Below are 23522 nucleotides of genomic sequence, written 5' to 3' on the forward strand. Positions count from 1 at the left end.
GTGCTTGCCAACAAGGGTTTTGCCACCAAGTATTAAGTCTTGTTTGCCAAAGGGATCAAATACTTATTTCTCTGTGCACAATGAAAATAAATATATATAATTTTGACAATGTTATTTTTCTTTTTTTTTTTTTTTATATAATCTATCTCTCACTGGTAAAATTAACCTAGCCTAAAAATTCTAGACTGTTCATGTCTTTGACAGTGGGCAAACTTACAAAATCAGCAAGGGATCAAATACTTATTTCCTTCACTGTATAGTCAAAGACATTCAATCAGGTGACTATTTTGGGCTGGACTTGAGAATTTAACTCTGTGTTGTATGTAACAAAATTTGTGTCGTAGTTACCCTATAATATTAGAAATCGCAAAGTTTTCATACTGGAATAGTGAAAACATCGTAAATAACGTATTTATGAATAACTGTCACATAAAGAAGACTATTTTAATATACACCAAAAAGAATCTTTCTTTTGTGTTTTTGTAACTTGAGACATGTGACTAGGTGAGTTAATTCATTAAACTACAGGTGTGTATTGCAGTCAGACATAGTTCAAGAGAGACAGGCGATTTTCCTGTTAATGGTAATGAAAGGGAATTAAAGAGTATATAAATATTTTTATATGAGTTAGTTTATTTGTCTTATAAAGAATAATTGTGATAACCAAAGTTACTATCTTTAGTACGGCTATCTAATGTGCTACACATATATTTGGATTCCCAATATATATTGTCTCCGTGGGGCTGAATGGACAGCTCCGCTATAACAATACTGCGAAGGCAATGTCCAGAAGCAAGAAAAATGAAAATGGAAAATTGGTTTTTCCTCAAATAGTTTTTTTATAGACATTTGGTAGTTGGATTAAGTTTGACTTAAATATAGTTTTTGCCTGAATGATAAATTGATATTGATATTAATTTTAATTTTATCAATTATTTAAGGATTTTTTTGCAAATTCAGGATTTTTTTAATTAAGATGCTCGAGATTTGATCAGTAAATATACATCAAATTGTTCCTATAATTCATACCTGTTGGGAAACGAGTATCTAATTTTAAAATCCATAGTGCTTCTCTATTGAGCAAGAGTTTTCTCCAATTTCCTCCTCTTTTTGGGCAAAATACTCTCTCCAGGACGCAAACTGTCAATGTACTGATGTTACCTTGATGTTTCTCTCTGAAATGTTTTGCTGCTCCTGAGATGTTAATTTTATTTAAATTCTTGATGTCTGCTAAATGTTCAGCTATTCTTCTCTTGAGAGGTCTTATGGTGCATCCTACATATTGTATACTACAAGTGTTACAAAATATGACATATACCACATAAGTAGTATTACAATTAATGAAGGACTTTATGGGAAAAGAAGTATTGCTGGAAAAAGATGTTAAATTATCGGAGGTCATCATAAATTTACAAATATTGCATCTATTACCACCACATTTGCATGAACCTGTGTATTTTAACCACGTGCTCTTTTTATCAGGAATTTTGGGAAAAATACTGGGTGAAATTCTATTACCTATCGTGATTGAATTTTTCGCTACAAAGTTGCAACCTGACTTTAATATTTTCTTTAGATCATGATCCCTATCTAGAATGGGTAAATATCGTTTGATAATAGATATTATTTGCTTATACTCATTACTGTAAGGAGTAGAAAAAGTTAAAGACTTGTTTTGATGATAATTAGTTTTAGTGTTTCTTATTGTAGGATATAAATATTCAGATCTAGGTTTGGCTATGCTTCTTGTAATGTTTGTTTGGAATAGCCACGTGTTGTAAGTCTCGTGTCAATAATATTACATTCTGCAAGAAAGGTAGAATTTTCAGTACATATTCTTTTTGCACATGTATACTCTCCTATCGGAAAATTGTTAATAACGTGCTTTGGATGTGCACTTAAGGCATGTAGAATTGAACTACCAGCAGTAGGTTTGCGGTATAAACTGCTTACAATATTGGATTTTGAAGAATCACCAGTTAATGTGATATCAAGAAAAGATAAAGATGTCAAATTTTTGTTGTGTGTAAATGTTAAATTGTCTTCATTATTATTGATATATATTACAAAATTTTCAATTGCTGTGTATGAACCTGACCAAATGATTAGTATGTCATCAATAAAACGACCATAATAATATATTTCCTTCACAAATGGATTTGAGTTGTTATGGATATATCGTTCTTCCCACCAAGCTAATGTTAGCTAATGAGGGGGAACTAACCTAAAATGAGCTATATAAAAACACAAAAAAAATGTAAAAAATCACTTTTTACCTATATTCACGCCACAAAAATAAGTTACATAAATTACACAGTAATTTATTTTTACCCATAAACGGTGCAGGGAAAAATACAATTAATTCTGCATAAAACAAGGCCTCATACAGGCACATCGAGTAAAAAAAAAATAAAAAAAATTATGGCTGCTGAAACGACGAGAGTCAAAAATTTAAATGTAGCTGATCATTGAGGCTTTTTCATGCCTTGTTATTAAGGTGTTAAAGGGCTTGTCTGACAAAAGCTCCTTTTCTATATTTTGTTTTTAACTTTTTTTTGACCTGTTAATTAGACAGTAGTTAAGAGTATGATGGGAATGCATCCTCTGTAACCTCCAGCATTACTGAGAATGAGGGGCCTAAATTCTCTGTTCTCAGCCAGGGAATTAGTCTTGGCTGTGCACTCTATATAAAAATTAATAAGACCGTTGGAATCCATTTAATTGGTTGTATAAAATGTTATTTTAATCTATTTTTCTTCTATGCTCTTTATTTTCCAGGACTTTGTCGGACCTTATTGAAGTCTCTTCCTCTCCCTTACACTGTGTTGCTCTGTATAACTGGAATTCTCTTCGGAACATTAGGCTATCACATTCCTCAGGTAGCATTAACTGTATGTATACAATATTGTAAAATGCAGGGGTGCTGCTAGGGTCTTAAAAAATCAGTGGCACAAGCGGGGGCTTAGGGGTGCGCAACTTGTGCCATTGCGCATCACTCCAGCAGATGGAAGGGAGCGCTGTGCTGGCTCCCTTCCCCTGCTTGTTTCAGAAGCGTGCGGGCCCGGCGACTCAGCAGCTGCTTTTCCGCCTGGATGCTTCTTCTCTCAGTGGCTCGCTAGCGCTGTAGCAGCCATAGTGCCTGCTAGCGGCTACACCGGACAGCGGTAGCAACGCCACATTCAATAGTATCGGCGTCCTTAGGACGCCGATACTGTTGAATACTACAGCTGAGCAGGGAGGTAGTTCCCCGCTCCGCTATCTACTAGCGCCACTGTAGCTCCCTGAAGGAGCGTGTGGACCGGGATTCTGCTCCTGAACGGAGCGCTTGATATCTCTGTCTATATATGGACAGTGACATCGGGGGCAACTACTGAAGCAGAATCCCCATCCACAGCGTTGCTGACGCTGTGACCGGGGATACCACTCCAGGAGAAGCCCTTGACGTCACTGTTCATAAATGGACAGAGAAGTCAGGGGCTTCTCCTCTAGTGGAATCCCTGATGCTGTGACCGGGGATTCCACTCCAGAAGAAGACACTGACGTCATTATCCATAAGTGGACAGAGACGTCAGTGGCTTCTCCTGGAGTGGAATCCCCAGTCACAGCGTTGGCAATGCTGTGGACGGGGATTCTGCTTCAGGAGTTGCCCCTGATGTCATTGTCCATATATGGACAGAGACGTCAAGCCCTCCGTCCAGCAGTGGAATCCCTGGCCGTAGGGGGATACCGCTCCTTCAGGCAGCTACAGTGGCACTATCTACAGGAAGGGGGGGGGGGTGCTACAAGGGGCACTATCTACAAGGGGCTGTGTGGCACTATCTACAAGGGGGCTGTGTGGCACTACCTACAGGAGAGTGTGTGGCACTACCAACAAGGGGACTGTGTGGCACTACCTACAAAGGGGCTATGTGGCACTACCAACAAGGGGGCCGTGTGGCACTACCTACAAGGGGCCGTGTGGCACTACCTGCAAGGGGGCTGTGTGGCACTACCTACAAGGGGGCTGTATGGCACTACCTACAAGGGGGCTTTGTGGCACTACCTACAAGGGGGTTGTGTGGCACTACCAACAAGGGTCTGTGTGGCACTATCTACAGGGACTGTTGGCACTATCTACAGGGGGAGTCTGTGAGTGGCAGGCTGATGGTCATTTTACTGTGAATGGTGGCTGATGGTCTTCAAGTGGTTTCCACCTCTGACGTCCAACTGAAATTAATAGGAGGCAGAAAATACCTGCGGCACTCGTTTGGAGTGCTTTTTTGCCTGCGTCTTTTGCATTAGCTTCAACAGCTTAAAAAAACTCAGAAAAAAAACTGCAAATAACATGGTCAATTGAAAATCTGGCGCAAATTTTGAGGCAAATTTTTTATGTCTTACAAAAAACGCTGTGTGAACATACCCTAAGACTCTAGTGCCTGTTAGCCATTTTCTTTCTTTCTCAAAACTATTTTTGGTAGGGGTGCCGTGAGGAAATTTATTTTCCATGGGGTTCCTCGAGTCCGAAAAGGTTGGGAAACTTTGTACTAGGCTACAGGATCATGCCGGCCTACGCAAGGATCCCGTCGTCGGCATTGTGGAGCAGCTCAGTTCGTCGTGGGAATGGGGCCTAGGTGAGCACAATTATTTTTTCTTGGAGGCACTGTCTACATGAGGGAGGTGGGGGGCTGTATGGCACAATCTACAAAGGGAAGGTGGGGGGATGAATGGCACTGTCTACAAGGAGAAGGTAGGGGATTATGCCACTGTCTACAAGAAGGAGGTGGGAGATTATGGCACTGTCTACAAGGAGGAGGTGGGGGATTATAGCATTGTCTACAGATTGTATGGCACTATCTACAGGGGGGACTATCTACAAGGAGAAGCTGTGTGTGGCAGCCAGGGGATGGGGCATTATACTCTGTGGAGGCCACTAAGTGGACATTATACTGTGTAGGGGCACTACAGGGGGAAATATACTGTGTGGCACTTAGGGGGCATAATACGGTGTGGGCACAATTAGAGGACAAAATCCTTGAAGGGGTTATAATATTTTATACTATTAAATATTAGTTATGGCAGGAAGGAGGGGAAGGGGATAAGTGAGCCCTAATCTACCCACCGCCCTGTCCCTGCCTACTTGCAACGACCCGCCCTAGGCGACGGGGTACAACTGGGCGGCGGTCCCTACGCTGACTAAGTGCAAGGGAATACAAACAGGGAACAAGCAAGGGAAGGGGCAGTAGCCCACGGAACACCGTGAGGAAACCAGAGTGGTCAACGAGCCAGTCAGAATCAGGATGTCATGAAGTATACGAATGCAGAGCAAGGAGCAGGAAGCAAGCCGGGGTCAGAGCGAAGCAGGATAAGCGGAAGCTGTAGCAAGGCTGAAGCAAGGCAGTAGCAGGCTGGAGCAAGGTTGTAGCAGGGTCAGGAAACCAGGAAGAATCACAAGCAATGAGGAAGAGAAAAGGGCAGGTATAAATGGACAGGGGGCGGAGCTAACTCCGACTGACCAGGCCGCGATAGGCTCTCCCACTCCTGAGCCTGCCACCCTGATTGGTGGGAGCCGGAGTCAGTCTAAGAGGTCCGGCCTCAGGTGTCGATGGATTAATCCTGGGAGTATCCACAGACGTAGTGCCTGGCAGATCCTTTACAATATTATTCTTATTATACCGTATGGGGGGCACTAAAGAGGCATTATACTGTGTGGGGCACTATATAGGGCATTATACCTTGTGGGGGCACTATATAGAACATTATACGGTGGGGGGCATTATACATTTTTTTATGTGGCAATTTTATTATGATTTTTATTACTTCCCCTTTCCCATCCCACTTCTCCTTTCCCATCCCTTGGTTGAACTTGATGGACATGTGTCTTTTTTCAACCGTACAAACTATGTAACTATGTAACTATGGGGTGGGGCGCCGAAAGATAATTTTTCACGGGGCGCCATCTATCCTAAGGCCAGGGCACAAAGCCCAAGATATATGTTTACCCCCCTGAAATATATAACAATTAAATCGCATTCCAAATTATTATGCAAATGTTATTTTTCGCTGATTTTCCTAAATAGTCGATGCAAATGACAGTCAGTATAATCTTCAAGCCATCAACCGTTGGAGTATAATGCAAATTTTATTGAACAAATCTCCTAATGATAACAGATTTTTTTTTAGAAGTAAAAAACTCAAAATGCACTGTTTCAAATTATTATGCACAACACACATCAAAACATTTTAAAGTTGTAAAGAGAACTAAAATGGTAATTTGTTGAATTTGCAGCATCAGGAGGTCATATTTACAGAAATCAAAAGCTCTTTCAATCAAAAAAAACTTAGCAGGCCAGGTTACTTGTTAACATAGGACCCCTTCTTTGATATCACCTTTACAATTCTTGCATCTATTGAATTTGTGAGTATTTGGACAGTTTCTGCTTGAATATCTTTGCAGGATGTCAGAATAGCCTCCCAGAGCTTCTGTTTTGATGTGAAATGCCTCCCACCCTCATAGATATTTTGCTTGAGGATGCTCCAAAGGTTCTCAATAGGGTTGAGGTCAGGGAAACATGGGGGCCACACCATGAGTTTCTCTCCTTTTATGCCCATAGCAGCCAATGACACAGAGGTATTCTTTGCAGCATGAGATGGTGCATTGTCATGCATAAAGATAATTTTGCTACGGAAGGCACGGTTCTTCTTTTTGTACCACGGAAGAAAGTGGTCAGTCATAAAGTCTACATACTTTGCAGAGGTCATTTTCACACCGTCAGGGACCCTTAAAGGGAATGTGTTGCCAGCAAAACATGTTTTTTTTTTTTTTAGTTAAACAATTAGTGTATAGGTGATTAAACATTGTTCTAATTTTTTTTTTTTTTTGACGAGTCAGGAAATATTATAAATTGGATTCAATTGGATTCTAATTTATAATATTTCCTATTGCTGGTCACTAGATGGAGCCATTCCCAAAATTGCAGCATTGCATGTGGTAAAGCAACCACATTGCTTTATGCTGCAAAATTGGGTAAAAAGCCCTCGCTCTAGTGAGCTCTCAGCATCCCTCCCTCCTTTATCCTGGCTAGTGCCGGGAGAAACGAGGGGTTTGAACGGTCTAACCTCCTACACTGTGTGTCGCCATTTTTTGAGCTAACACACAGTGTAGAAGGTTTACATACAGTAGTAAACACGCACTGCACACAAACATACATAGAAATCCCTTACCTGCTCCAGTCGCCGCCGCTCCCTCCGGTCCGTCCGCTCCGTCTGCTGCCGCTGCTCCATGTGCACAAGTCCGGAAGCCGCGACCGGAAGTAGTAATCTTACTGTCCGGCCGCGACTTCCGGTCCACAGGAAAATGGCGCCGGATGGCGCGCATTTCAAATTGAACTGTGTGGGAGCGGCGCATGCGCCGTTCACACAGACGGCATACACCATAGAGACTGCGAACGGGCCCCGTTCGCAGTCCCTATGGGACTGTGGCTGCCGTATTCCATGTCTGTATGTGTCGTTAATTGACACATACAGAAATGGAAAAAAAAATGGCAGCCCCCATAGGGAAGAAAAAGTGTAAAAATAAGAAAAAGTAAAACACAAGCACACAAATTAATCCAAACGTTTTTAATAAAGCACTAACATCTTTAACATATTAAAAAAAAAATTGTGGTAACACTGTTCCTTTAAGGGTCCTACCAGCTCTCTCCCCATGATTCCAGCCCAAAACATGACTCCGCCACCTCCTTGCTGACGTCGCAGCCTTGTTGGGACATGGTGGCCATTCACCAACCATCCACTACTCCATCCATCTGGACCATCCAGGGTTGCACGGCACTCATCAGTAAACACGGTTTGAAAATTAGTCTTCATGTATTTCTGAGCCCACTGCAACCATGAGCATTGTTTAGGGGTGGCCGAATAATAGCTTTATGCAGACTTGCAAACATCTGGAGGATCCTACACCTTGAGGTTCGCGGGACTCCAGAGGCACCAGCGGCTTCAAATACCTGTTTGCTGCTTTGCAATGGCATTTTAGCAGCTGGTCTCCTAATCCTATTAATTTGTCTGGCAGAAACCTTCCTCACTATGCCTTTATCTGAACGAACCCGTCTGTGCTCTGAATCAGCCACAAATCTTTTCACAGTACGATGATCACGCTTAAGTTTTCTTGAAATATCTAATGTTTTCATATCTTGTCCAAGGTATTGCACTATTTCACGCTTTTCGGCAGCAGAGAGATCCTTTTTCTTTCCCATATTGCTTGAAACCTGTGGCCTGCTTAATAATGTGGAACGTCCCTCTTAAGTAGTTTTCCTTTGATTGGGCACACCTGGCAAACTAATTATCACAGGTGTCTGAGATTGATTACAATGATCCAAAGAGCCCTAAGACACAATACCATCCATGAGTTTAATTGAAAAACTAATAATTAAATGTTTATGACACTTAAATTCAATTTGCATAATAATTTGGAACACGGTGTATATATTTATATATATAAAGATTGGAGACAGCATATCAATTTGTGTAGTATTGCGATACTCGATACCAAAACCATACTTTTGCCAACAACAATAATAATAATAATAATAAAAATAAAAAAAGTTCTTCCATTTTCTGATGTGAGGCACGTGGTATTATTAATTTTGAACCTCCATGTGCCTCACATTAATAGTAATTAACCCCATCATGTTCCTCAGTCATAATGGACAACATTGGGTTAATGTGTAAGGTACATGATGAGGTTAATTAATATTAATGTGAGGCACATGGAGGTTCAAAATTCATAATAACTCATGCCTCACATTAATAAGTGAAAGAAAGCAGTTTTTATTTTATAACAGCGTAAACATAAATTACGTTATATATTTATTACGTTTGCGACGATATGTAATATTTGTATATTTTATGTATTGAGACTAATTTTAATGTTTATTGTAATAAAATGTGTGTGTGTGTGTGTGTGTGTGTGTGTGTGTTTTTTTTAATTTAACATTACTTCTTTTTTTTAAAAACGTTAATGTACTGGCATATCTTTATATCTATATGCCAGTACATTAGCCAGTGTACTGATAGTACACAGGCAGTTGTTAGGACATACCTCAGTATGCCCTAACGACAGGAAATATGATCAGACAGCCCTAGGGTCCTTGAATGGACCGTGGGCTGTCTGCCCATATATGGTATGGCCCTTGATCCGTCACAGGGATTCCCTGTGACGCGATCCAAAGGGCATCTCCCTTCGCATTTACCCCTTTAATGCTGCGGTCAGCTTTGATCGCAGCATTCAAGGGAATATCGGCGGAAATCAGAGGTTTCTCTGATCTCCACCATTACAGGGGGACTGCGGCTGTGTAGTACAGCAATTGTCCCGCTCCTGATAATAAGTGTGTGCGCGCTGTCAGCATAAGGAGATGCAGCCGGCGCTACACTAATGAGCACTGAAGACAGAACATGGGGATGTTTTGCTGTGCACCCGCCATGTTCTGTCTTCTGTGCCTCCGCTCATTAGTGCAGCGCCGGCCACATCACATCATGATGACTGCACACGCCCTTGTCAGGACTCAGGAGTGGGACAATGGCTTTATCACACAGCCGCAGCTCCGCTCTCACACATTCATGTGTTACAATGCTAAGCTGTGCGGCCGCACAGCTTAGTATCGGAATACATGAAATAACGGTATCGAACCATTTGAGGGTGCACAGTATCGAAACAGTATCGAAGTTTCGATGCATCGTGCAACCCTATCCATAAGACTTCGGCCCCCATAGCTACACCACTTGCAGTGGCATAACTACCGCTGTAGCAGCCGTAGCCGTTTATAGGCTACAGGCCACATTAGGCCTGCAGTCTATAAGGCGCAGGGACAGGATCCCTACACAGGCCGGCGCGATGATGGCGCTAGGTGGGTATACGTTTTTTCATTTGTTTGGGGGTGGCACAATGTACAAGGGGGGCATGCGGAGCTGTGGTATGTGCCACTATCTACAAAGGTGGCTATGTGGCACTATTTACAATGGGCTATGTGGCACTATCTACAAAGGGGGCTATGGGACACAATCTACAAGGTGGCTATGTGGCACTATCTACAAGGGGGCTATGTGGCACTATCTTCACGTGGGACTTCGTGGCACTGTCTACAAGGGGTGTATGTGGCACTATCTACAAGGGCGACTTTGTGGCACTATCTACAAAGGGGGCTATGTGGCACTTTCTACAAGGGGGGCTATATGGCACTATCTACGAGGAGGGTATGAGGCATTATCTACAAGGGGGGTATGTGGCAATGTCTACAAGGGGGGCTATGTGGCACTATCTACAAGGGGGGCTATGTGACACTATCTACAAGGGGGTCTATGTGGCACTATCTATAATTGGGGCTATGTGGCACTATCTGTAAGGGGGGACTATGTGGCACTATCTACAAGGGGGGCTATGTGGCACTATCTACAAGGGGGGCTATGTGGTACTGTCTAAAAGGGGGGCTATGTGGCACTATCTACAAGGGGAGCTATGTGACTCTATCTACAAGGGTGCTATGTGGCACTATCTACAATGGGGCTATATGACACAATCTACCAGGGGGGCTATGTGACACTATCTACAAAGGGGATATGTGGCACTATCTACAAGAGCGGCTATGTGGCACAATCCACAAGGGGATTTATGTGGCACTGTCTACAAGGGGGGACTATGTGGCACTATCTACAAGTGGGTATGTGGCACTATCTACAAGGGCGCTATGTGACACTATCTACAATGAGGCAAAGTGGCACTATCTACAAGGGGGGACTATGTGGTACTATCTTCAAGAGGGGATATGTGGCACTATTTACAAGGCGGCATGTTACATAGTTACATAATTAGTATGGTTGAAAAAAGACACATGTCCATCAAGTTTAAATAAGGGATGGGAAAAGGGAAGGGCAAAATTTCTAGACATGGGAGCTAATATTTTTTTGTTATAGGAAATTAGCTAAGCCTTTTTTAAAGCCATCAACTGTGGTAGGCTATTCCATAGATTCACAATTCTCACAGTAAAGAAGGCTTGTCGCCTCTGCATGTTGAACTTTTTTTTCTCCAGACGCAGGGAGTGCCCTCTTGTTTTTTGAGGGGGTTTTATATGGAACAGAATTTTACCATATTTTTTGTATGTGCCATTAATATATTTATATAAGTTAATCATGTCCCCCCTTAGTCGTCTTTTTGCAATTCTAAATAGGTTTAATTATTTTAATATTTCCTCATAACTTAGATTCTCCATGCCCCTTATTAGCTTTGTTGCTCTTCTTTATATTTTTTCCAACTCCAGGGCATACTTTCTATGAACTGGAGCCCATAACTGAACTGCATATTCTAGATGAGGCCTCACTAATGCTTTGTAAAGTGGTAATATTATATCCCTGTCCCGCGCGTTCATGCCTCTTTTAATACACGACAATATCTTGCTGGCCTTTGAAGCAGCTGATTGACATTGCATGCTATTTCGTTTATGATCTACAAGTACACCCAGATCCTTCTCAACAAGTGACCCCCCCAGTATAGCTCCCCCTAGGACATATGATGCATGCAGGTTGTTGATACTCAGATGCATAACTTTACATTTCTCTACATTAAACTTCATTTACCAAGTGGACGCCCAAACACTTAGTTTGTTTAAATCCACTTCACGAACATCTTCCATAGACTGAACATTACTACATAGCTTGGTGTCATCTGCAAAAATAGATATAGTGCTATTAATCCTATCCTCTATATCATTAAATATTTACAAGAGGCTTTGTGTGTGGCAGTATCTACAAGGTGGTCTATGTGGCACTATCTACAAGGTGTGCTATGCCGTACTATCTACAAGTTTGGGTTTGTGGCACTATCTACAATGTGGGCTATGTGGCACAATCTACAAGGGGGGCTATGTGGCACTATCTACAAGGGGGCTATGTGGCACTATCTACAAGGGGGGTATGTGGCACTGTCTACAAGGGGGTATGTGGCACTGTCTACAAGGGGGGTATGTGGCACTATCTACAAGGGGGCTATGTGGCACTATCTACAAGGTGGTATGTGGCACTATCTACAAGTGGGTATGTAGCACTATCTACAAGGGGGGACTATGTGGCACTATCTACAAGGGGGCTATGTGGCACTATCTACAAGGGGGGCTATGTGGCACTATCTACAAGGGGGCTATGTGGCATTATCTGCAAGAGGGGACATTTGGCACTATTTACAGGTGGTTGTGTGGCAATATCTACAAGGGAATGTCCCGGTGCTTTACGTTTCGGGTCAGTTTTGTTTAATAACTAATATGACTATAAACTAATATAATTAAGTGATAACAAATGTTATAATATCCATGCTTAACTGTTTGTTACAATTTTGTAACCTTGTAACTAATGGTTAATGAGAGTAGACTGGTCTCCTAGCTGTATTTGTACATTACACACAGAATGGATAAATGTTATTTTTCGTGAAGGAGGGGGAAGTGAGGTGGGGTGTTGGTTGGTAGCGAGGGAGGGGGGCCCAGTCAAAAGTTTACTATGGGGCCCAGTATTTCCTAGTTACGCCCCTGACCACTTCATAGAATTTGATCCATTGCCTCAGCAGCCAGTATCAGACATGATAGGTTTAGCTATAGGGCCCCAGCAGTCAGCATCACACATGATAGGCTTAGCTACATATAATGTGGATCCTGCTTGTCAGAGACACGTACGACCCACTGTCACTGAAAACGTAAGTACTGCTGACCTGACAGAAACAGGATTCAGCATTAGATATAGCCTCTCTGTATACAGAATACAAAGCAGCTGTATCTCAAAAAGTTAAAATATTTTTTAATACAAAGTATTTAGAATGTTGCACCAAACACAGATAGACATTTTTATTAAAAAACAAAAAAAACTATTTCAAAGGTGTACATAGCCTTTAAAAAAGACCTATTGGGGAAATGATCTTTATCCTCAAATCAGTACAATGCAATAAATAAAATAAAAAACATTCAAAGGTGTCCATAGCCTTTAAATACAACACTTTGTTCCTTCCATCTTGCTCTTGCCAACATCTTATGGTTTCAAGTTGTTCTTATATTTATTTGCTGCCTCTAGTGACCTGTAGTTGGATAAATTGTTTGGCCATTAATCTACTGTATATAAGAGATCTTAGAATAATCCACCATTTCTGCTACTTTTTAATGATCCATTGGTTTGTTTTCCAGGTTACTCCATACACTTTGTGTATCTCTGAGATCAACCCTATTTTACTTAATCACATCTTCATGCCAGTTCTAATATTTAATGTAGCATTTGATATGGATCACCACATACTATGGAAAATCCGTGGACAGGTATACTATTAAGTAAAGTATTGGCTCATTGCAGCAGTATTATGCATCTTTAACAGGAGATGATGGCATCTGTTTAATCCTCTAAATGCAGGACCATGTGGTTGTACTGGGTAATAAACATAACACATTAATCACTAGTGACCTGAGAAATATCTAAATATTCTCTCACCTGGGACACAGATTCAGTTCTGACTGCTCTTGCAGGACTATCAGTTGCCAAGTTCTGTCAGCTTTTGTTGCACTGCAGCACTGATGTCATCAACATTTTTAATATAGTTTAATGTGGTACAATACGGGTATGGTAAGTTAGGCCCTAAATAGCTGAATAACTTGCCATCTTGCCAAAGGGTGATATCATAATATGAGCTTTAACTGGTTATGTCTGAATGCATTCCATGGCTGCATCACGTAGGTTGTATCACTGTAGAGTTGTTTCACATTGAGTAAAAAATGACCGACACCATCCAGGTCATCATAATGCATTACATATTCACAATTACTGTCAGCCATGTCTTTATCCTTTCAAAATGGGAAGAAATTTAAAACTCAAGTATATTACATTGTACACTATATAGTAAATGGAAAACAATGGAGCTGGTAATAAGGCTGGGTTCACATCAGCATCCGGCTTCGGTTCATCGGTACCGTTCGACCAATCCGTTGGAGGAACTGATGAACAGAAACCATAGCTTCCGTTTGCGTTACCATTGATTTCAATGGTAATGCTTCCGTTGCAGTTGGTTTCCATTTGTTTTCGTTCTGTAAGGTTTCATTTTTTTTGCGGAAACAATAGAGTAGTCGACCACGCGATTGTTTCCACGAAGAAAAACGGAAACCTTACGGAATGGAAACAAACGGAAACCAACTGCAACCGAAGCATTACCATTTCAATCAATGGTAATGCAAACAGAAGTTATGGGTTCTATTTGACTTTCCGTTTATCGGTTCCTCTGCCAAAATAGTCAAACGGAACCGATGAACGGAAGCACGACGCTAATGTGAATCCAGCCTAAGAACACTAATGGTCAAAGAACACTAATCATGTGTAACCAAGTAGCTGCATACCATACTTTAATATCCATCAATATTCATTAGAAGACTCATAAACCTCATGAGCGACAAACTACTCTGATCCTTCACACTTGCATGAGACGACATAAAGTAATAGTAACTAATAAATAACATCACCACCATGGCCATAATTATATTAACCTGTCAGTATCATGTAAAATAGATTGTATAAAATCTATGAACAGGACACAACTATTTCTTCTAAAAAAAACAAACATACATATAAAGAAATATTAATGTCTTATTTTAATATAATCATAGATCAATAATCACAATTCTAGCTTTAACCCTTTCAAGACCGAGCTCATTTTGGCCTTCAGGACCAGCTCCATTTTTTCAAATCTGACATGTGTTACTTTATGTGGTAATAACTCCGGAATGCTTTTGCCTATCCAAGCAATTCTGAGATTGTTTTCTCGTGACATATTGTACTTTATATTAGTGGAAAAATGTGGTCAATAAATTCATTGCTTATTTGTGAAAAACACCAAAATTTTTAGAAAATGTGCAAAAATTATGATTTTTCTAATTTTAAATGTATCTGCTTGTAAAACAGATAGTAATACCACACAAAATAGTTACTATTTCACATATTCCATATGTCTACTTTATATTTGCATAGTTTTTTGAACATTATTTTATTTTTCTAGGACATTACAAGGCTTAGTACTTTACAATCAATTTCTCACATTTTCAAGAAAATTTCAAAAGGCGATTTATACAGGGACCAGTTCAGTTCTAAAGCGGCTTTGAGGGCCTTATGTACTAGATAGACCCCATAAATCACCCCATATTAAAAACTGCACCCCTCAAAGTATTCAAAACAGCATTCAGAAAGTTTCTTAACCCTTTAGGCGTTTCACAGGAATGAAAGCAATGTAGAGGGGAAATTGACAAATTGTATTTTTTTTGCTGCAATTCATTTGTAATACATTTTTTTCTGTAACACAGAAGGTTTTACCAGAGAAACGCAACACAATATTTATTGTCCAGATTCTGCAGTTTTTAGAAATATCCCACATGTGGCCCTAGTGTGAAAATGAACTGAAATACCGGCCTCAGAAGCAAAGGAGCACCTAGTGGATTTTGTGGCCTCCTTTTTTTAGAATATATTTTAGGCACCATGTCGGGTTTGAAGAGGTCTTGTAGTGCCAAAACAGTGGAAATCCCCCAAAAGTGACACTGTTTTGGAAACGGCACCCCTCAAGTAATTTTTCTAGGGGTATGGTTAGCATCTTGACTCCACAGGTCTTCTGCTATATTTATTGGAGTTTGCCTGAAAATCTACTTTTTTTGTGAAAAAATATTTAAAAAAAAGATATTTGCAAGGAATAAAGAATAAAAAGCACCCCAAAACTTGTAAAGCTACTTCTCCCGATTACAGCAATACCCCATATGTGGTACTAAACTGCTGTTTGGACCCACGGCAGAGCTCAGAAGGGAGGGAGCGCCATTTGGATTTTGAAGCGCAGATTTTGCTGGACTGGTTTTCAGTGCCATGTCGCGTTTGCAACGCCCTGGAGGGAGCAAAACGGTGGAAACCCCCCAAAAGTGACCCCATTTTGTAGACTACACACCTCAAGGAATGTTTCTAGGGGTATAGTTAGCATTTTGACCCCACAGTTTTTTTGCTGAATTTAGTGGAATTAGGCCGTGAAAATGAAAATCTACTTTTTTTCTGAAAAAACATAGAAATTTTTAATTTTTACAATGAATAAAGGAGAAAAATCACCCCAAAATTAGTAAAGCAATTTGTCCTGATTACAGCAATAAGCCATATGTGGTAATAAACTGCTGTTTGGACCCACGGCAAGACTCAGAAGGGAAGGAACAATATTTGGCTTTTGGAGCTCAAATTTAGCTGGAATGGTTTTCGGGTGTCATGTTGCATTTGCAAAGCCCCTGAGGTACCAAAACAGTGGAAACCTCCCAAAAGTCCCTTTAGGGGACTGTAACGAGCGATCATTAGGTCGCTGGTACAATACACTGCAGTACTAATGTATTGCAGTATAATATAATTTTTACAGGCTCCTGTAACAGCGCGATCGCTGTTCCTGTCCATTAGTCCCGGGTGTCAGCTGTAATACACAGCGGACACCTGCAGAATATGGCGCGGGCGCAGCGCATGAGCCCGCTCCATATATAACCCCCCGCACCACGACATGCTATTAAGTCGTGGTGCGCGAAGGCGTTAATGCGCAGCGGATGGTGCAAAGTGAAAATTAACACTTTCCACTGATATGCCATTTTAACGCTCAATATGTTGTGCCCAGTTTGTGCCACTGAAGACAAATACCTCATACAATGTTGAGCGGGTTCTCCCGGATATAATATATCATATATGTGGACGTAAGCTGGTGTTTGGGCACGCTGTGGGGCTCAGAAGGGAGGGAGCGCCATTTGGCTTTTGGAGCGCAGAGTTTGCTTGGTAACTGTTCTGTTTGGGGTTTTGCTGGTATTTCAGTTTATGATGTGGGGGTATGTGTAAATTGGGCAGAGTACATCAGGACATAATAAGAGGGTATAATAATTCGGTAAATAAATAATAATCCGCAGATATGTGGCCAATGTCGCACTGATAAATGGCGCCCGATCTTATCAGCTTTTGGACACTGCACAATTTCTGTCGCTATATTCTGAGAGTCAGAACTTTTTTTATTTTTTCTTCACCGGAGCTGTGCGAGGACTTATTTGTTGCGGGACAATCTGTAGTTTTCATTGGTACCATTTTAGGGTACATGTGATTTTTTTATCACTTTTTATTATATTTTTTTGGCAAGCAAAGTAACAAAAAAACAAATTCTGACAATGTTTTTTGTCTTTTTTTTTTTATACTTCTCACCGTGCGCTATAAATGACATTTTACTTTATTCTGCGGGTCGATACGATTACTGCGATACCAGATGTATATCGGTTTTTTTATGTTTTGTGGCATTTGCGCAATAAAATCACTTTTCGATAAAATTATTTATCTTTTGTGTCACCATATTCTGAGAGCCATAACATTTTTATTTTTCAGTCAAAAAAGCTGTGTAAGGGCTTGTTTTTTGCGGGACGGGTTGTCGTTTTTATTGGTACTATTTTAGGGTACATGCGACTTTTTGATCACTTTTTCTTCTATATTTTTAGAGGGTTGATGACCAAAAAAATAGTGATTCTGACATTGTTTTTTAATATTTTTTTTTGCACTGTTCACCGTGCGGCAAAAATAATATTATAGTTTTATAGTTTGGGTCGTTACGAACGCGGTGATACCAAATATGTGTACTTTTTTTAACATTTTCATTTTTTTCCTATAATAAAAGACTTATTATAGGAAAAAAAGCATTTTTTGTTTTTGTAACTTTTCTAACTTGTTTTTACACTTTTATAAAACATTTTTATTACTTTATTTTTTACTTGTTTTACTTGAAGACTGGCAGCACTGATTGCTGCTATAATATATTACACTACCTAGGTAGTGTAACGTATTATAAACTGTCAGTATGACGCTGAGGGTCACACTGACAGAAAGCTTATGAGGACCGGCCTCCGGCTGGTTATCATAGGCTGCCGTGCATGGCAGACCCGGGGGCCGTTGTATGGCCTCCGGTTCTGCCTTATAACCGACTGCAGCACCCGCAATCAGTCCCCGGGAAAGTTTGTTGTAGTAACAAACTTTCCAGTTTGTTGTAGTACCGAACTTTCCAGTTCGTTGCTAAAACAAGCTTTCCCTGCGATCACATGACCGGGACCTGAACCAATTAGGTCCCGGTCATGTCTCCGGGACCAGAGGCAGGGGTTAACAGCGCGATCCGGGTGTAAGCGCTACTCTGAGACCCCCGGATCGCGCTTTTAACACCCACCGTGAATTCCCGTCGGCACTGCACAGAGCCCAGCAAATGCCGACGTGAATATACAGTGGGCGGTCGGGAAGCGGTTAAGAATACATATATTGTTTACTATTTTTATAACATGTTTTACAGAATGAAGAGACAGGTAACATGGAGGTGTCACGTGTACATGAGGCTACTGGCCAAGATATTTAGAAGAAATCCCACAGCACTCCAAGCTTGAAAAAGGTCCTATAGCAGGATGGAAACGTTGCAGCTTGTGTTGACTGAATAAATCACTTGCTTTTCTACTTTGGAGTGCTGTGGGATTTCTTCTACATCTATCTATGATCCTTGGATCAGGATTACCTGCCTGCACCCGCTACCATTTTGGAATTATACATTGAGTGCTGCTTATTTCTGTTTGTATATATATATATATATATATATATATATATATATACACTACCGTTCAAAAGTTTGGGGTCACCCAGACAATTTTGTGTTTTCCATGAAAACTCCTCACACTTATATTTATCAAATGAGTAGCAAAGTGACTAGAAAATATAGTCAAGACATTGGCAAGGTTAGAAATAATGATTTTTATTTGAAATAATAATTTTCTCCTTCAAACTTTGCTTTTGTCAAAGAATGCTCCATTTGCAGCAATTACAGCATTGCAGACCTTTGGCATTCTAGCTGTTAATTTGCTGAGGTAATCGGGAGAAATTTCACCCCATGCTTCCAGAAGCCCCTCCCACAAGTTGGATTGGCTTGATGGGCACTTCTTGCGTACAATATGGTCAAGCTGCTCCCACAACAGCTCTATGGGGTTGAGATCTGGTGACTGCGCTGGCCACTCCATTACAGATAGAATACCAGCTGCCTGCTTCTTCCCTAAATAGTTCTTGCATAATTTGGAGTTGTGCTTTGGGTCATTGTCCTGTTGTAGGATGAAATTGGCTCCAATCAAGCACTGTCCACAGGGTATGGCATGGCGTTGCAAAATGGAGTGATAGCCTTCCTTATTCAAAATCCCTTTTACCTTGTACAAATCTCCCACTTTACCAGCACCAAATCAACCCCAGACCATCACATTACCTCCACCATGCTTGACAGATGGCGTCAGGCACTCTTCCAGCATCTTTTCAGTTGTTCTGCGTCTCACAAATGTTCTTCTGTGTGATCCAAACACCTCAAACTTCGATTCGTCTGTCCATAACACTTTTTTCCAATCTTCCTCTGTCCAATGTCTGTGTGCTTTTGCCCATATTAATCTTTTATTTTTATTAGCCAGTCTCAGATATGGCTTTTTCTTTGCCACTCTGCCCTGAAGGCCAGCATCCCGGAGTCGCCTCTTCACTGTAGACGTTGACACTGGCGTTTTGCGGGTACTATTTAATGAAGCTGCCAGTTGAGGACCTGTGAGGCGTCTATTTCTCAAACTAGAGACTCTAATGGACTTGTCTTGTTGCTCAGTTGTGCAGCGGGGCCTCCCACTTCTCTTTCTACTCTGGTTAAAGCCTGTTTGTGCTGTCCTCTGAAGGGAGTAGTACACACCGTTGTAGGAAATCTTCAGTTTCTTGGCAATTTCTCGCATGGAATAGCCTTCATTTCTAAGAACAAGAATAGACTGTCGAGTTTCACATGAAAGCTCTCCTTTTCTAGCCATTTTGAGAGTTTAATCGAACCCACAAATGTAATGCTCCAGATTCTCAACTAGCTCAAAGGAAGGTCAGTTTTATAGCTCCTCTAAACAGCAAAACTGTTTACAGCGGTGCTAACATAATTGCACAAGGGTTTTCAAGTGTTTTCTAATCATCCATTAGCCTTCTAACACAGTTAGCAAACACAATGTACCATTAGAACACTGGAGTGATGCTTGTTGGAAATGGGCCTCTATACACCTATGTAGATATTGCATTAAAAACCAGATGTTTGCAGCTAGAATAGTCATTTATCACATTAACAATGTATAGAGTGTATTTCTGATTAATTTAATGTTATCTTCATTGAAAAAAACTGTGCTTTTCTTGCAAAAATAAGGAAATTTCTAAGTGACCCTAAACGTTTGAACGGTAGTGTATATATATATATATATATATATATATATATATATATATATATTATTTTTTCCCTGTTGCACCCTGTGACATGATGCCTTTTCTTTAGTATGCAAGATTTTCAGGGAAGTCATGTCTCTGTTCTGAAAACTCACATCTTTTCATCTATTCAGTCAATAAACTCTTCTATCTCTTAAGTCTTTACTAGGTTGCATATGACTGATTTAGTGGCCTGTACAATATCTTATTACAGGTTGCTGTCTTAGCATTGCCGGGATATCTGACTTGCAGCTGTCTCATTGGGATCCTAGCTGTGAAACTGTTCAGTTACAATTGGAGCTGGTGTATTGGAATGATGTTTGGAGCAATAGTCAGCTCATTTGACCCGGTACTGTCTGCAGCTGCTCTAAAAGATACTGGTAGGTTTCTGTTATAGTTATTTTAATATGGAATGTTCGTAGAAAAAGAAAAATGAAAAAATTTATCTAGGACATACCAAGCACTAATCAGAGCAAATAGAAAAATTATATAAATGTTTAATCGAAAATATATAAAGTAAGGTAAAATCAATTACCAGAATTTTCACCTTTATTTATTTCTCACAGCAACAAACCTGACTCTGGGGGAAAAAGCTTCCCATATACACAATGTAGCTATCAATTGAACTATCAGCTATAATACACGTCTCCCTTATAAACATAGTTATTCCCTCGTGTTAAGTTATTTCAGTAGGGTATAAATGACATCTGTCACCACTTATCTCCAGGATGGACAATTTAAATCCATTAATATAGGTAAGATCAAATATCAGGCGGGCAATCTGGCGGTTTTGGCAAATGCCAGATGGGCTGTTGCAGTGGGCTGGTTGACTGCCCCATCAGAGTTCTTATTAAAGGGGTTATTTATCCAGGATCAAGAAAAAACAGGCCACGCGGGGGGTGGCATTCCATACTAAAAGAAGCATTACTAACCTTCTAAATAAACTGATACCCTCAGGTCTTCATTTACTGAGCTGAGTCAACACACGTGACCATTGTAACCAGGGGCGTAACTAGGAAAGACTGGGCCCCATAGCAAACTTTTGACTGGGGCCCCCCCTCCCCTGGGTGTCACACACCCCCCCTTGTAGATAGTGCCTTTTTTACAGCCCCCCCTGTAGATAACGCCACACAGCCCCCTCTGTAGATAGCGCCATACAGCCCCCTCTGTAGATAGCGCCATACAGTCCCCACTGTAGATAATGGCATACAGCCCCCTCTGTAGATATCTACAAAGGGGGCTGTATGGCGCCATCTACAGAGGGGACTGTATGGCGCTATCTACAGAGGGGGCTGTATGGCGCTATCTACAGGGGGGCTGTATTGCGTTATCTACAGGGGGGCTGTATGGCGTTATCTACAGGAGGGGCTGTATGGCGCTATCCACAGGGGGACTGTATGGCGTTATCTACAGAGGGGGCTGTATGGCGTTATCTACAGGGGGGACTGTATGGTGTTATCTACAGGGGGGACTGTATGGTGTTATCTACAGGGGGGACTGTATGGCGTTATCTACAGGGGGGACTGTATGCCGTTATCTACAGGGGGTCTGTATGGCGTTCCCTACAGGGGGGTCTGTAGGGAACGCCATACAGCCCCCCTGTAGGGAACGCAATACAGCCCCCCTGTAGGGAACGCCATACAGCCCCCCTGTAGGGAACACCATACAGCCCCCCTGTAGGGAACGCCATACAGCCCCCCCTGTAGGGAACGCCATACAGCCCCCCCTGTAGGGAACACCATACAGCCCCCCCTGTAGGGAACGCCATACATCCCCCCCTGTAGGGAACGCCATACAGCTCCCCCCTGTAGGGAACGCTATACAGCCCCCCCCCGGTAGGGAACGCCATACAGCCCCCCCTGTAGGGAACGCCATACAGCGTCCCCAACCCCCCAAAAAAATGCGACCTACAGTGTGAAAAGATAAAAGACATGTATCCCCTATCCACAGGATAGGGGATACATGTGTGATCGCTGGCAGCGATAGGGAGAACGGGGGACCGAAAGTCCCCCAAGTTCTCCATGACTAACCTCTGACTTCCGGCGTCTGCGCAGTTCAATAAAAATGAAAGGAGCGCTGGTCACGCATGCGCACAAGCGCGACCGGAGCTCCATTCATTTCTACGGAGCTGCCGACAGAGACCCCGGAAGTCAGAGGTTTGTGATGGAGAACTTCAGGGGAATTTCAGTCCCCCGTTCTCCCTATCGCTGCCAGCGATCACACATGTATCCCCTGTCCTGTGTATATCCTGTGGATAGGGGATACATGTCTTTTGTTTAATGGCAGAGCGGGGAGATACCTCCCTGCTCTGCCGTAGTGTTCAGTGGCGTCCCGCTGTAGCAGCCATAGCGGCTGCTAGCGGAGCCTCCGGTTATCGTGGGGGCCCGTGCCGGCGTGCGACACGGGCCCCCTCATGCCGCGGGCCCCGTAGCAGCCGCTACGGCTGCTATAGCGGTAGTTACGCCACTGGTTGTAACCAATCTCTGGCCTCAGCAGTGGCTGCAACAATTAAGCAATTAAGTGTGTTGATGTGAAGTCATCATTGCAGCTCAGTAAGCACAGAACATCGTCAATCAACAGAGCAGCGACGCTGCAGAGGCGGGGGACTGAAAAGGTAAAGTTTTTATTATTATTTTATGCCATAGCACCCCCCCCCCCTTTGGACTGTTTTTACTTGATTCCAGACAACCCCTTTAATTATAGCTACGGACTTAATAACTGTGGGTGTCTGGTCAAGCTGATCTGAACATGGCCACTAATTAGACACTCAGAGAGATGGCAAGGGGAGAAGACGGATGTATAATCAACCAACAACCAAGCGGCAGAGGAAAAAGGCAGTGCTTCCTCTCCCCAGAAGGTAAGAGCCCACCACCAGCCCAGCAATGACTAGTTCACTGTTTGGTCCACAGCAAACTTCAAAGACCATATTACATAAGAGAAAAGCACTACTGAGCCAATAAGCAGCCACTGGGCCTGACATACAGCAGCTGAAAGCAGTGACACTCTTTCTCTTACTTAGAAGAGATGGGGACGTATGGGCACGACTATGTATGAAAGTAATCTAAATAGGGTGCTGCAGTAACATGCAAAAAATTTGCATACTAGAAGAGAGGAAAAGGCACATGTACAAAATTGTGCAAAGCCAAAGTAATAAGAAAGGGTATCTTATTATTTTGGGTTTGCACAATTTTGTAAATGTGCTTTTCTTCTCTCCTAGTATA

The 23522-nt window shown here is 41.8% G+C and overlaps 1 protein-coding gene across 1 annotated transcript in view; it reads left to right on the top strand.

Annotated features, from left to right (window-relative positions):
• The window catches only part of LOC142660152 (sperm-specific sodium:proton exchanger-like), a 101109-nt gene that overhangs the window by 70735 nt on the left and 6852 nt on the right, over positions 1-23522 (top strand). The window contains exons 2-4 of the mRNA XM_075836736.1: positions 2779-2879; positions 13188-13316; positions 20516-20681. Of these exons, the coding sequence (XP_075692851.1) occupies positions 2779-2879; positions 13188-13316; positions 20516-20681 (396 nt within the window). The remainder of the gene's footprint in view (positions 1-2778; positions 2880-13187; positions 13317-20515; positions 20682-23522) is intronic.

This window comes from Rhinoderma darwinii, chromosome 9, assembly GCF_050947455.1.
Source record: "Rhinoderma darwinii isolate aRhiDar2 chromosome 9, aRhiDar2.hap1, whole genome shotgun sequence".
NCBI classification, from domain to species: domain Eukaryota; kingdom Metazoa; phylum Chordata; class Amphibia; order Anura; family Rhinodermatidae; genus Rhinoderma; species Rhinoderma darwinii.